We start from the raw sequence: 16,412 nt of genomic DNA, 5'->3' as shown, positions 1-16,412 counted from the left end.
CTCATGAAGCTAAGCTTTCTTAGCACATCCCAGGCTTGAAGTGTTTCAAAGATTGAGGCTGTAGTTCATTTAGCAGTTTTTCCCTGTGATCCCATACTTCCACAAGTCTCTAATTCTAAAATGTATATTTAAAATGATATAAGGTTGCACAAATACATTATTTTCAATTTTATTTAAATCAAATAAACATGGGACTGGTGTGAAGAAATTTGCAAAGAAACCACATGAGTTTTATTGAAATAAAAATTTAATGACAAATCCTCATAGTTAATTATTTTATCCTGAAATAATTAAATGCAAAGGATATACATATTAAATGGCCAAAACATGTAGGCATTATACAATGCACATAATAAACATTCTATACTGCTTTATTATAAATAATTGGGAACAATATTTCATTTTTCAAACCCAGATAACAAAACAGTAAATACCATGCTTTATTTTTTTATTATTTCATTTTAACTTTGTAATATGAGTTGGGAATAGTATTTCTTATCAAAGACTGGTTAAAAAATCTGTATAAATACAAAAGAATTAAAAACTCACTTTCATTCTTTTAAACGAGAACAAGAAGGTTTTTAGAGGGAGAGGCTAAACAGTACTATGAAGGAGTCACCAAGAATAGAAAAACTGTATAACACCTGCATATATCAGGTGTAAGGCAAAACAAGTTTGGATACAGATATATAAAGACTTGATAGTAAATTTAAAAAAATACTTTCTTAAAAATGTGACTAGCCCTATTCTTTCAGGTAGAGGAGAGCCATAAAGGCATGGTAGGTAGATCAAGTCACCGAGTTTGAAATTGGTGTTGCTGCTTTGAAAAAAAACTTTTATTTTTCTAAAAGGATACCCAACATGTATTACAATTTTCTTATCTTATGTTTTGATAAAACCTGTTCACAATTGTAAACTTGAACACTTAGAAACAGTAGTAACTTCAAACTGCAACAAAAATATACGCCCCATAACTCACTTAAAACAGATGATCTCATAGGCATATTTTCCTTAAGGGATTTATAGCAACTAGCAGTCAGAATTTTCTTAATTCAATAGGTGACTATAATTATTTTTGTGTGTTTTCCTTATGGGTAATATAGAGTTTTTCCACTTCTCATCACTAGTACTAAGTTATAAAAAGTCAAAAACTGCTTAAGAAAATAGAGCCTGAGGGAGAAAAAATTGAAAAAATAATGTATTTCTTAAACTAGCATAGTAGATTTCTTTGAAAACTTGTGTTTATTTGCATGAATTAAGGACAATGTTGTCTATTCCAGATTAAACAGCTATTAGGTTAATCGTGGATATAAACACGCTATATACAATATAATTCTTTTATTTTTCATAGACTTCAAAGTGTATCTTTTATAGAAGTTGGAACAGGGTAAATCTGGAAAACATGTTTCAGTTAGTTAGCAAAAATTAAATTAGCATGAAATAACAGGGTGGAGAATTGAAGACCATTATTTTAAAAATAATGAAGTTACATTTATGTGTACACATGCAAGAAAATACTGTAAAATAAACTGTTCCAGTTTACTTGGTTTTACTTCAATTTAATACTCTAAAAAATTGCTTTCATGTATAATATCATGGGAAACATTAAATGCATGTATATGTTATTTTAAGAGCTGGATGATATATTTCACATTCTTTAAACTTTACTCAGGCTATAAATATACTTATATATCAGTCAGTCAGTTTTTAAGGTAAATAAAAACTGTAGCACGAGGGGATAGTTTTTTACCTTATAGGTCCGGATTTGATCATGTCCGTTTATTCTGAGAACGGTATCAAAAAAACCAGAGTAATGGAGCATGTTCCGACATCACACTGTTATTCTTCATGCACTACAATTCATTATGGTTTCACACAATGGAATTTACATTTGAAGATGGGTTAACTAAAATCAACTGGTAAGTATGATTTAGGAATTAGGCATCTGAAATCCATCAACATTTTACCAACTCCGAGAGCAATGCTGTTCTTCCGGAACTTTTATTAAAATTGTGCAACAGTATAAACTCATTGTTAGCAGGTTTGCATAGAAACAACACCATTTCACTGGTGCGATACATCTTTTCCAAAGGATTATGGCAGGCTTGTTTCTATTCTTCATGTACATTCTTTTTGTTGTTGTTCATTTTTCTTCTTCAGTTTTACATGAAATAAACTATATTTATCATTTGGCTACCACAGTTCCAAAATAAGATCCAGTAGTAGTTTGAAACGCAGTGAGCTGAGCAGTTTCTTCCCTTTTTAAAGCATCCTCTATAGTTGAGCCATATGAACACCGTCGCCCCAAGCAGATTTTTGTGAACTCAAAAGACACCAAATCCACAGTCAAGGACGTTGGTGTTTTCACTTCATGGCCACTTGTTGCTGGAAGGGGGACAAATTTCTTTGCTTCAGAAGTTTTCAAGCAGTTTCTCCTCTGGTAGCATCTCCAGATTTCCTTGTTGTTTTTATAACTGCTTCTGACATTGTGCCTTCAAAAATCCAAAGGCCGAATCATCATAGTGGCGGAATGTAAGGAGTAACTGGGCCCTTTGAAGTAATGCCACTTTATCCCATTCAGTTTTCCCAGGTTTTGTCCCGCTGTATAGAACATTCCATTTAGATTGGATGGGCCGCAAGCATCAAACCACCAGCCTGAATAATTAGTTAATAATGAAAGAAAGAAGAAACAATTACAAAGAAATTGGACATTTGGAAAACAACGGCATTAACTGAGGGGGTCATCTGCAACTAGGAGACATTCAGTAAATATCCTCTCGGTAGGAGAACCGTTGTAAACCACGTCTGATGTAGGCAGTATAGGAACAGTCAGAAGGAGGAATGCTCTCCTGGAAATCGAGTTTCGGTGTCACTCCATTGGGACACATTCCCCACTGTGATGATGGAAGCTTCTAGGCTTCAAGAAATGATCTCAGGGCAAGTAAAATGCAAATACCCTTCCGAGGCATTCTACCTTCAGCCTATTACTGGGAATACAACAATGAATTATTATTAATAATTCATTGAATTAATTAATGAATTATTAGTGAAGAAATTCAGACATTTAGGCCACTGCCATCTGAATACAGAGAAAGGGATGCTTCCAATCTACTTCATAATTTTGCCGGGAACTGGGCCTCAGCTGCTTCTGAAATTCATTGGATACTGGGTAATGGATATATCGCTCAAGCTAAATTCGAATTTCTATGCCCTCTCTGTATGTAATAGCAATATGGGAAGTACTCATCAACAGTGGCCATGTATCCCTATGTAGTAGTGATTTTCTGAGACTGTTGAAGTTCTTTCAAAACTTAGTAAAAAGAAAACAAACAACTTGATCAGTGACATGGGGATCCTTTGCTTGCATAGCTTTCTATAAGGATAACTCAGTACTTTATTTTTCTAATGAATTAAGTTCTCAGATTTTTAGATAAAACATAGTACTTTCCTTTCTCTCCTGAAGTAACAGTGCTGAAATCTTCAGGGAGAAACTGATGCCAGAGACATTCTGGCATATTTTTATTTGGATACAGTTGACCTCCCTTTGATTGTAGAGTTATACCTAAGGGACTAATAGCTAAAGAAAGAGAACGCTGCACAGCTGATGTTTAACTGTAACATGAGCATGATCTTGCAGAAACCTTAAAAAAAAAGTTAAATGGAGAAAAGCTAGTTCTCATTTTTCAGTTTGAGAAGATGAATACAGCTGGGTTGTGTTTACAGAGTCATATTAGAGACATAACGAGCTGTATTAATTACCAATTCATACTGGGGAATAGGAAGGTATGCCGATGACTTTGGAAAGACGCTGTACTCTAGGCTGTTTTACCAACGGAACGCAAACAACACAGAAGTCAGTGCAGCGAAAACACACGGGACAAGGAGGTGCTTTGGCAAAGGAGGAACTGTAAGATTCTACCTTTTTTTCAGATTAATTCCTTTAAATTTTTTTGATAAGTACAACTAGGAAAAATATGCTATTTATATTACAAAAGACATTTTAATAATAGAGAATTTATTTGCTCTGAAGACTCTCAGAGGCGGAAATGAAGCCCAACTCAACTGCTGCAGAGTTTTCACTTTCTCCTCCTTTCCTCTGACCTTTGTGAGCCGCCCTTCCCTCACGTGAGTGAGTCTTTCATAGTCGCCCACATATGCACCATGGTCTCTGAAGCAAAGTCATTTACTCTATTGTTGAAAACTGCTAAAAATCATGGAACGATCCTCCAGGTTACATTAGGGGACTTAGGGTAAAAGTGTGGCTTTGTTTGGTTTACAGAACACCATAAGAATTCTGGAGGACTATGGGAAGGCAGGGGTCTGTTTCACAGCAGCTTGGCAATAAGTGACACAAGCCAAAGGATACATTCATTGGGAACTTTTGGATGAGCTTAATGAAATGACAAGGAACAGTAGGGGATGTGAGAGAATCAGATAACTGATCTCATGGATCTTTTCTAAGGAGCAAAGCAGGGAAATGTTTGCAGTAAGGAGAATGGTGTTGCAGAGGCGTTGAAAGAAGACCGATGGCTGGGTCAGAGTCAACAAGAGAAATAGTGGCCTGAAGCTGAGAAGGCCCAAAGACCAAACCGCAGATCCTTTTGTTCATTATCCTAAGAAAAACAGAAAGGCGTGGTCCCTACGCGGGCCCTTTCTGCGTGCTTGGGTTACTTAGTGCCATCTAACAGAGTGCGCTTAACCAATGACCGACAAGTGACTACAGGCCTGTTGACAGATTGACCGGCTTTGTTTCTTCTTGCGAAGTCTCTGTGGTCCGAAGTCGTCTAGTTTACAACTAAGTTACCATTTGATAAACCATCCATGCCTATTATATTCATTTTTTCATTATTTCTTCATTCAATATGTAATTATTATTGCATTGTCACACAATATTCACTAAGATAAATGGAGTCCCTGCCCTCATGGAAATTACTTCTAATGAGAAAAACAAACAAAAAGCAAGCAAATCAATAAATCCAAATCATGAACAAGCAAACAAAAAAAACAAAAACAAAGGAAAGGAAAGCATGAGAGAGCTATAGAGGGGACCAGCAGCAGATCTACTTGACTCTGCACAGTCACAGAAGAATCTGCTATTTAATGAGACCTGCAGGATGAGAGAGGCTGCCCCGTGAAGATGGGAAAGACTCTCCCCCACATGGCACCGCATGTGCCAACGCCAGGAAGAAGAAGGCAAGCTTGGAGTGCTCAGGGGCTAGGACAACATCAGTGTCTCTGTTAGAGAGAGCAAGGGGGAGACTTGGAGGCATGAGGGTGAGAAGTAGGCTGGCTTGGTAGAAAGTTGCATGGTGTTCATGAAAAAATCATGGTTAATTCAGTCTGCTTGTCCAAAGTCAGGTGGACAAGTAAAAGATTTCTAGGATTAGGAATGAACATTTAACCAGGGGAACTCGATCCATCAGGTTAAATGTTTAATAGGTAGAGCCCTCATTCTGTAACTCCAGCCTGCCAAAGCCATCCTGAGCACATGTGGCAGCATGACAGAGGGGAGAAAAATAAATCTAGGATCAATTAAACAAATATTAACCAATGGGCAGACATACAGGTCAGAGTTAAGTAAAACAAAATTCCTGACATTAAGGAGGGCACAGTTTTATGTAGGAAAGAGACAACAAACTGTTTTAAAAAATGAAATAATAGCCATTAAACAGATTTTTAAAAATCTCATAAACAGAGACAGAAAGACCTATTTGTGGGTCCATAAGGTCCACTCATGTAGCAGCTGGGCTGGGTCCTGAAGGATGGGTGTCCCTGGACAGAAAGAAACCCTGGAGACAATATGTATACACTCTGGGAGAGCAGGAGAGAGCATCCGCCACCAGCCTGGGTTGACTAGGGTGTCAGTGGGTGCGGGGGTGGAGAAGTAAGGCTAGCAAAATAAATGAGTGACAAACACAAAGGTTTTTATTGTATTTAAAAAATATTTTCTTGTGGGCAATAGGTAGTCTGTGAGCAGCAGACCAGAAATGAGAAGACCCTGACTTCGATCCTGACTCCATCAACTAATAACCAAGAGATTTTAGGCAATAATATAAATAATATTTGATATTTTTGAATAGTTAGTATGTGTCAGGGACTCACTAAAATGTTTGTCTGTACTTTCTCATTTCATCCCCCAAGCAGCCTTATGAGGTGTGGCTAGTGCCATAGTGAAGACACCGATGCTCATATAGTTTAAGGACCTTCTCCAAGGACACACAGTCACTTAGATCTTCCTCCATAAGATGTGGTTTATTAAAGGCTGATCAACAATTTTCCCAGCGCAGTGCTTTGTGAAGTTATCTAGGAGGTAGAGCAGAAGGTTTAGAGCAGGAACAAAAAGGATCAGATCTGTGGGCACTGTAATGATTTAATAATGAAGACCAAGTTGTCAATGCCAACATAGTTCCTTATTTGCTTGGGAGTGTTTATTAGAGAAATATGAAAATAATTTAGACCCAAAGAGTTTAGTTGCACAATGTTTACCTTGTAAAGACATGGCATTTAAGTACTCAATATGGGTTCTGTTTTCAAATATTTGTTTGATTTAATGAGGAAATCATGAAAGTGTAAGGTGTTTACTTATCACTTTATCTTAAGACCAGTGGGCCACACACGCTATGAACTATCAGAGAGCAACTGATAATAGATGATGGATTAAGATGACAGAAAACAAAATTAAGACACATTATTTCTCATGACAATTTCAGTTGGGGTGTCCTTCATAAAATACCCTGAACTTCAAGGTATCAAAAGTAGTTATTTCTGTATAAGCAGGTATTGTGTTTTTTCAGGCATACGAATGGATGGACAAGGAAAACATTACGCTAAGTGAAATAAGCCAGTCAGAGAAAGACCATATGTAAAGACCATAGGATCTCATTCATATGTGGAATCTAATGAACAAACTGAACTAACAAGCAAAATAGAGACAGACTCATAGATGATGAGCAGGATGACAGTTTAAGGTGCAGGGAGAGATTAGGGGTGGAGGGATTGAGCAAAAAGGAAAAATGACTCATGGACTTGGACAACAGTGTGGTGATTGCTTGGAGGAGGGGGGATAAAGGGACTAAATGGTAATGGAAAAAATACAATAAAAAATTCTTTATATCAAATATTTTACTTTGCCAACTTTCTACCTCTCTCTGAAAAAACTAAGCATGCCCAGGCTCTTTAAACAAATCCTAAAAAGACACAGTTTTAAAGCATATTTATAGAAAACAGGCAGAAAGAACAGCAGACTCCTGGTTCCTCAGGTGTACTTCTGGGCATCTGTAAATAACCACGAGTAAGTTCACACAGAGCAAAGGTGTTCTCTGTGAACACTGCATGCCTGAGTTTGCAGTTCCTCTCAGTTACAGTAACAAACAGCTGAATCATATCACCTCTACAGTCCTGGGGAAGTGTTCACTTTGCACTTTGTTCTTTATGTAACCGGGAATACCAACTAAGCAACATGCTAAACAAGTTAATCTAGGGAAGGCACTGTAAGCTTGAAAGAACTCAGTGATGTAAGCAAAGGATAGAGGAAAGCAGCAGCTTCTATCTGCTGTTGGGACAACTGATAAAATGTCTCAAATGCTTTAAAATTGGCAACTGCTGAGATGTACTTTGCCAAGCATTTTTCCTCATAACCTGTAACCTCATGTATATTTTAATAAGAAATCTGAGATGCGTGTTTCTAATTCATTTACACTTAACTCATTAAAATTTAGTTTTGTAATAACTATCCTGGGCTTCTCAGGCCTTTAAAAATCATTCAAGTCTTTTATCTTTGAAGCAGAAAGTTCTAATTTTATCACCAATAAGTGAAACTTTGCCCAGAAAATAGGAATTTGATTCTAAACTTTGTAACTCAGGAAGTTCAAATTTATTTGAAAGTCAGGAAACCTAACTCTAAAATTCTGATCTAAACAAAATGTCTCTCAACACTTCTTTTTTAAGGTAAAAAGTATAGCAAAATAGAAAAGATCTATCTGTTTTTATAGATTTCATTCATTTATTTTCAATGTGTGTGTTCTCATCAATGATATGCAAAAGAACTTGCACAGAAAATAAGATTTTCCTCTTATATAGCTAAGGATGAAGCTGAACTAAACTGATTGGTGCCATTGTTATCAATGGGATCATCACAAAAAACCATATGCCAAGTTCAAGTGTACGATTTTGGGCCCAGGCCAAGGACTTGGCTTTTTTTCCCTTTCTCTTCTTTTTGTTCCAAAGATGAAAAGTTGTTTATCCTGGCGAGTAATCTTGAATTCATTTAAAACATCTAGGTATTCTCTTACTGTCTCTTCCTTCCTTTGGACCTCATTTCATGTTAAAAACCTCATTAAAATGTGCTGCAAAGAGTAAACTAGAGCTATGTCCTTGGATTTCACGCCATTCCTTTAAACACAGGCAGTGGAAGCAGCAGCCCAGGGGATGGCTTACATGAAGGCTGCATTGAAGTACTACCTTCGACACTAATTCTGTGACCTTTGGCAAATTATCTAACTTTTCTGTATCTTAGTTGTTGCCAAAGGCATCAGTGCCATCCCTGATTCAAAGGGTTTTTAGAAGCATCACACAACATTTTGGGTTAATTCTCACCCACTGTCAATTATTGACCTTTGGTGATAGCCGCGGGCTGCAGGGTTATTGGTTCTGGTTTACCTTTTCCAAACTTAGTTTCAGAAGACATTATTTTGTATTCTTTGCTCTTTTCCAATGAGTGAAAAAATTCCCCAGAAAACAGGAATATAATCCTAAACTTTGCACTTAGGATGTTAAAAGTTATTTGAAAGTCAGGAACCTAGTAGTCAAATTTTTGCAATTCAGATGTTTGGTATTTTGGGGTTCAGTATTCTTTATGTTTAGTCTCAATCTTTAATATTCATCTCTTTGTTCTGGGTGTACCTGTAAATACTGTTTGTGTGTGAGTGTGTGTGTGTGTATAAAATCTCTTTAACCTAAGTTCACACAAAGTCACGTTCATACCCATGTTGATTTATTTTTATGTCTTCTCATTGGGATTATTTGTAATTTTGCAGTTTCCTTTCAGGATCAGTGAAAACATATTCATTTAACCAATGTTTATTGAGCACATACTATGTGCTGGCACTATGCTAGGCACCAAGGATACAGTGGTATATAGCATGAAGTCCCTGCCTTCAAGAAATGTACATTTTTGTGGAGTAGGTTTACGGGTTATGTATTAATTAAGAAAATGCTTTGAAATAAACTAGTATAATGTAGATATCTGTAATCATCCCTAAAGTACCCACATGGATCTTTCCTCTCAACATTTCTCTCAAAATCTGGGGAATGCCAGTTATCTGACAATGCTTAGCACATCCTTCTGGGTTGTAAAAACTCTAAAGTGATTATATTTCCCCCCAAATCTTGTCACTTCAACCAGTTGAAGAAGCTACTAATTTCTTTCATTTTCTTTGTCTTTTTCAAGATTATATAGGAGGTAAGACAAGCATTTATCAACTCTCTGCTGCTAGCATCTGGTAGGTTCTAGGGAGAACTAAGAAATTTATGTGTATGGCTTTATCCCCTCTTTTAGAACTGAGCTGAGAGATATCCTTTGTTAGCTTTAGCAAAGTCTTGTGCGCCGGCTGACATAGTTTATGCGTGGGAAAAGTCATCGAAGTTTCCACTACAACAGATTTCTTTCTGCAGGAGGTTAGGCAACATTTTTACATAGCTTTTATATTATACACTAAATATGGAAATTGTGTTGAAAGAAAAGTAAGGTAAGGGAAAGAATTTAAAACATACCATGTTTTGTTTTTGTCAGCAACCTTTAGTAACTGTGGTTTCAAACAGATTTTTAGAAATACTTATTTGGAAGAATGCTAATTTAGTACTGGACCACACTGTTTTTGAATGTAAGTTTGCTTTTAACGTGACAATCTAGTGATAAAAGGTTTTCATTCTCATAATTTGGAAGTCAGAAGTTTTTTGCATATTTATTTTTATATACAATAAATCCATTGAATGAGATTATATTTTCATTTTCTTAATGTTAAATAGTAGACAAAATGTTAAGCTTATAAGATTCCTTTCGTTGGGCTCAGGAGGGCACACAACTGGAGCTCTCTTATGGGACTAAAAACTATTTCCTACAATCATTTCCTGAATTTATCCCTCCTACTACTTAAATATGCAGAGTTGTCATACTATGCTATATAAAGGGCAAAACCTAAGGGGAAAACTTATAAATTTTCCCAAGTTCAGTGGAAGCACTGAGCACAGATTGTTTTTGACTTATAAATACCTATGCTGAAAAATCATCTCTACTTAAAGATTAATTGAAAATATGTATGGTCATTTTGATCTTTATTATATAGTTTGATTCCATGAGAAATGTGTAATGAAACAAAAATTATTCACAATTTAAATTGGGTGGAAGAATTGCTGGCCTTCTGGGAAGGCAGGAATAAATACATATGCTTCTGTGAGAGGCTGGGTGAAATGCTGCACTATTTCTATTGTGCTTTCTCAGCCGGCTGTACCACCTTTCTGCTCAACAGTGCACTATGAATTACAACCCGTGCAGCCACAATGAGTACATGGAATAACAGAATCATAGAACAAGAAGAAAATGTGAGAGACCATCTTTTCTCAACCCCCAGCTACAGGAACATTCATAAGTAAACCCTTTCACGTGAACAGCTTTGTACTCACTTCGCAAAGATGCCCATAACTAGAGATGCACAGTCCTCCCTGGCAACTCCTTCCAACCTTTGATCCCGGGACACTCCATCTATAGTCTCTTCCCTATTCCTTCCATAACACTATCACATGTTATCCTGTGTCCCTAGAACTTGTATTGTTTTAAATTGTGTTTTTCTCATTTACTTTTTTTGTGGATGGTCTCCCTCAATAGAGGCAAGCCCTAGTCTATCTTGCTCATTTCTCTAATATTAGTTGGCCCTTAATACTCAGGAAGATATGTTAAATTGATAGAAGAAAGCTAAGAAGTTAGAATGTTAGGAAAGAAGAAAGAAAGATCAAAACGTTCTACCATCTGTCTAGCTGAAATACCTTCTGCTTTCAATTAAGCCCATCTTCTGTTTTTCAGTCTTTGACAGATAAGGGTAAACAACGATACCTCATTCTCCAACTAAAACCCCTCCATGCACTTGAAGAAAACTATTGAGGACAGTTAGTGGGCTATAAATCTTACTTTACCCTTAATTCCTTTTAGAAGAAACAAAGCAAAACATAAACAAGATTAAAAAAGCTTTAATTGATGATGACAGAGAACTATAAATTATTAGTTTCAAAGAGAATGGAATTTCACTGCTTAAACAAGACTATTTTAAATAGGAACAAGTTCAAATACAAATTTTAAAAAGGGAAATATCATAGATGAAGGAAAGTTATTCCAAGGGAAAACATGGTAGAGAACATACACTGGTGGGGAATAGCTGAGCAGACAGAAGTTCCAGGCAACACTCACGTTCCCTGGCCTGTCACTGACGTTCATCCTTACGCTCTCCAGCTCTTGCCTGTCTAAATTCCACACGCTAGCTTTGTAGAGGGAATAGCTTCGCAGGACCTGGGTTCTCTCAAAAGGATATTTGATACGGAAATGGCATTTATTACAAAAACACATTTACTTAGACTCTTCCAGCCCAAGCAATAAATGGAAGTTTTCTCTCCCCAGCGTAAGTGTTTGTTGGGGAGTAAGAAGCAGGTCCAAGAATGATTAGAGATGAAAGGACATGACAAAGTACAATCATCGGAAGCAGAAATAAAATCAGATTCATGATTTTATTTATTCATGATTCATAAAATCAGATTCATGATTTTTATTATGAAACACTGGGAAAAAGCTTCCTTTACAATTTTGTTACGTGGCAAATCTGACTTTGCCAGAGAACTCTAACATTCTGGAGCCACAGCATTTGCCCTTGGGGTTTAGCTAGTGCTGCTTCTTTTTCAGTCAGTCATCTATCAACTTTGCCGTTTTTGCCATATCCACTTTGAGCTTTTATTAATAATTAATAAAAATAAAAAGTTTTCTTTAAATCAGTTATTTAAATATCAAATATTGTGAATACATTTAAAACTGCTGTTTATACCATTCCTTTAAATAGAAGATCAGTACCACTTACTATAATAAAAGGCAGATATGAAGCTCATTATAATTTAAACAAAATCACTGTATTTCATTCTAGTAGGTACCATTGTGTAAGCAAGGCCTGGAGCCTGCACACCAAGGTTTTGCTCTTCCTTTGCTAAGAAAGGTGACTATTGAGAAAGTGCTGAAGAAGCCTACAACTATACTAGCATCAGACTGAGAATTTCCCTTTTCTATAATCGGAATGCTGGAAGAATATAGAACAAGTACAAAAAGGATTAACTTTGTTACTCACAGACACGATATTATTTAATGGTATCTCACATCAGCTCACATGTATTATAGAGGTCAATAGTATTATAATGCAAAGCCCTGGTATAGCTGGTCTGAAATGTATGACTTTAGATCTAACTATACCTCTTTATACTTCTTATTTCATTCCAACAGAATTGTCAATGAACTCTGCTACACAGTTGTAAAACATTTTGTACATTTTTTTTCCAGTATGCTCAATTATCAAATTGTTGTTCATTCCACTATGGCTATCGTTATGATTTTTTGGAAGGTAGAGTAACTGGGACTTTAAGAGGCTAAAGAATTTATTTAGGACCAAGCTTAGCATACCCCCTCTTACATGCTGGAAAAGGAGGACAATGTCTAAATGTGCTAGCAGTACCTTGTAGATGAACTGTGATAAATCAGTGGGCAGAACAAATGATCTCTAGGAACTTGCTCTTAAGTTTCCCGACCAGAAGATCATAGTTCTTTCTCATAGATGAAAATCCTCAAGCCTTGAACCAATGAAATGTAACTTAGAGAAAGGCCCCACAGGACTCACCTCCTGTGAGCATGAGGGCACACTTGCACAGACAGTTGTCGTTATCAGCGTCTTTGGTGCTGAAATCAGCGCCATGGATGACCAGGCTGCTCTGCTGTCCTGCTGTCCCAGTGTGACCTTTTAAATACAACCTGAAGTTAAAAAAAAAGAAAAGAAAAGGAAAGGAAAGATAAGCCTTTCAACAGAATAAGAGAACCGAGAGGAACTTTTGTTGAATGTCTGCTTTTTTCATCATTTTCTCCCTTCTTTTTTTTTTTTTTTAGGGAACAAATTTATTTTAATTTTTTGGAAAATACCAGAAACTATAAAAATCAAGCACAATATTTGACCATACCAAAAGCAAAATACAAGTAAAAATAACATTTAGACAACATGTTTAACCTTAGAGAAACATGAATTAAAATACTAAGTTTAACACTTTTTCCTCTATAGAGCAAAACAAGTTTACAAAACCACAGTGTTGTGGTAGATTTTAAAAACTGACATAACTTTTTAAAATAAAAATTAAAAAAGAAGCACTCAATTCTAACCCTGGAATCTCATCATTTATAAAATAACATGCTCAAGTGTCAGTGAAAATAAACAGTTGGTAAACCTGAAAACAAATCTTTCACTGAATGAATTGAAATTCCAGCAGAATGCAGGGCTTTCGAGCTGGGGAGGAACAGCTCTGGTCACACTCTGGTCTTACCAAACACAAATAAATACAACAAGAGATTAAAACAAACTGCTCAACCAACATCTTTCCGTAGAACAGCAGTTTTCTTTCACAAAGTAAAAGAAACCTAGTTCCGCAGAGTTGTATGATCTGTAAGCACAAGGCCAATTTTATTCCCAGAATCCGGAGTCTTGCACTATTGAAATAAAAGTAATTTTTGTCTCGGAGCAAGTCTAATGAAGGCATCAGAATCCTATCCTCTGTGTTCCCCCAAATGATACTTACACTGCTCTTATCATCCTTTCAAGATGACTTCAACCCATTAAGAGTTAACATTCTAAATATGTAAAGATATATGGGGAAGTCCCAACTCACCTGCATTAGCAAGGCCCTATTTTCTTTGTCCCTCCCAAATCCTTCTAGTCTGGTTTGCCAAGCAGGACGTCTAGTGGAGGATAAAAATATATTCCCACATTCACTAGCCATTAAGTAACATAGCCATCGGTGCGGGAAGACTTAACATTCATAATACTTCCAAACTTTTTCTGATTTAAAAATAAACCCATCTCCAAAAGTTAATTTCACAGCCCCTTATTATTAGCTACCTGGACATTTTATTTGGCAACCCTCTTTGGTCTGTCTCTTCTGGCTTTTTTTAAAGTAGTTTTGTCCTGGAAGTACACTTGAAAAAACTTTCAAATTAAAGGGACCATCATGGTACGTGAGCTGTGGGCACTAACCGGGGCTCACAGAGTTCTGTCTCTTCTCTCAGACAAAATCTTGGGCTGAAGATTTAGAGGAGGGGTTCCTCTCCCAGCCATGCCCGTGGAGGGGAAATGGTATTTAATTTGTTTTTGCAATTCTTTAAGGACAATTTCAGTTAAAGCTTGAGAGTTAGTACTGTCTTTCTTCATTCTTAAGTCTAAGTGACTGTGGAAACATTTTAAGAGTTCCTTTGGCAACATGATTGTTCCAGAGTCCACTTTTTTAAAATCTAAGAATCTTGTCACTTTTAAGAAAGAATATTTTCTCCAGGACCTTGCAGAAACGTGTTCATTGGTTCAGGCAACAAAAAATGTCTGCTAAGTAGACTTGTCTGTGTAGCCACTTCTCATCTTCACGGCATTCAGCAAAATCCGGCCTAGTATCTTCTTCCTCACCTTTCAGCTCAAGGATCCTGCTGAGAACTCTTCCTCTGATGAGCCTCTGGGGGTTTGTGTGTAGAAGAGTTATGTGCTCTTTGTTCATGGTTTAGTTTGGGTTTTTTATTGTCGTTCAGTTACAGTTGTCCCAATTTTTCCCCATTGCTCTTGCCTGCCCGGCATACCTACCCCCATCCCCCCACCCCATCCATCCCCACCCTGGGGTCCATGCCCGTAGGCCCTTTATACATGTTCCTTGACTAGACTCTTCGCCTTCTTTCCCCCGTTATCCTTCTCCTCCTCCCCTCTGGTTACTGTTTGTTCCTTATTTCCATGTCTCTGGTTCTATTTTGCCCGTTTATTTTGTTCATTAGGTTTTTAAAAAAATATCCTTGCATAAAAGGGTCTTGAATCAAATTAACCATTTTTGTAGCATTATCCAGAACTTTCTTCATTTCATCAGAATTTGTTTATATCGGCACCTCTCTGTAGAAAAGCAGTGTGCTGTAACATCAACATAAGGATTTCGTTTTTTAAAGATCAGGCAAAAACTTGTCATGAAGCCAACCACTGATCGGCACCAGGGGTATAGATGACAGACTTTTGTTTTTCAGATATGAAGACCCATGAAATCTATATGGGCTTTTGTTTTGGAGGCTCCTCGCAGCAGAAACATTTTCTTGAATTTCATTCATCATTTACAAATCATGCAAATGCTATAGCATGTCAAATATTGAACTCTGGACTTGTCAACCCAGATAGAGAAGATGCTTCTTTTCACTTAACTGCACAAAACTCCTTTAGCATCTTATGACATAAGTCAAATTATTAAATTGGAGTAAAGTTTTTTCAATTTCCTCTACTTCTCGCCCTAGTATTTTAATGTTGATATTATTAGCTTCTTACCAACTATGTGAGATTTTCTGGAATAAGTTCTTCTACTAGATAATTTGGTTCCTAAATCTTTTCAGCAAATGTAATTTTTAAACAAAAGCTTTACTGCTTTAATATTCCAAAGGCCATTTAAAATAATCAGCATCTTTACTTATCAAACAGCTGTGATTTATAGTTACAAATGCTGGACCAGATGCCAGGTTGTAAGTTGCATTCCACAGGCAACATACAATGGAATGGGACAGCCTGGATTGTAAGTCCATATAAAATCATTAACAAGCAGCTTCCACTGTAAAGAATTTCTTTCTGTTCCTTGTTGCACTAGCATATTGAACTGACTCAGAAGACTAGTTCTTCATCCCTAACCTTATCAGCAATGTCTGCAGTTCTGTGCCCAGCCTAGTCTTCTTCTATTTCACACCTCACCTTCAAAAACTGCTGCACGGGGCCATCAGATTTGTTTGTAAGAAACAAATCTTAATAAAATATAAAAACAGGGATAATAGCTAAATAAGAAATCACAAAAAAGTACAAAAACTTCACAAAAACAATTCACTGCTAACCTGCAGGACCCATGTTTTTGCAATGTTTACAACAAAGTGGTCGAGGACGACTGAGTTACAACACATACAAGTTTCATCCTTAGAATGAAGATTTCCCTCTCAGTTCATACAGGGTGAGCAAAAGCAAATTTACAGCTGTTCATATGGAAGATAATGCAATAATTAATAAGTAATAATACAAGAATAAACTCCGTGTTTTGTGTATTCATAACTGTAAACCTAGTTTTGCCCCAGC

At 36.6% G+C, this 16,412-nt stretch overlaps 1 protein-coding gene across 2 annotated transcripts in view; it reads right to left on the bottom strand.

Moving 5' to 3' along the window:
- Window positions 1-210: 210 nt before the first annotated feature.
- ANGPT1 (angiopoietin 1) overlaps window positions 211-16,412 on the bottom strand; it is a 243,009-nt gene continuing 226,807 nt past the window's right edge. For both annotated transcript variants that reach the window (XM_024572233.3, XM_024572232.3), the window contains exons 8-9: window positions 12,921-13,051; window positions 211-2,655 (exon numbers count right to left, since the gene is read on the bottom strand). In XM_024572233.3, the coding sequence (XP_024428001.1) occupies window positions 2,495-2,655; window positions 12,921-13,051 (292 nt within the window). In that variant the 3' untranslated portion in view covers window positions 211-2,494. The remainder of the gene's footprint in view (window positions 2,656-12,920; window positions 13,052-16,412) is intronic.

This window comes from Desmodus rotundus, chromosome 8 (assembly GCF_022682495.2).
Source record: "Desmodus rotundus isolate HL8 chromosome 8, HLdesRot8A.1, whole genome shotgun sequence".
Taxonomy (NCBI): domain Eukaryota; kingdom Metazoa; phylum Chordata; class Mammalia; order Chiroptera; family Phyllostomidae; genus Desmodus; species Desmodus rotundus.
Note: the sequence above shows the minus strand (reverse complement) of the source record. Positions and strands in the feature narration are given on the sequence as shown.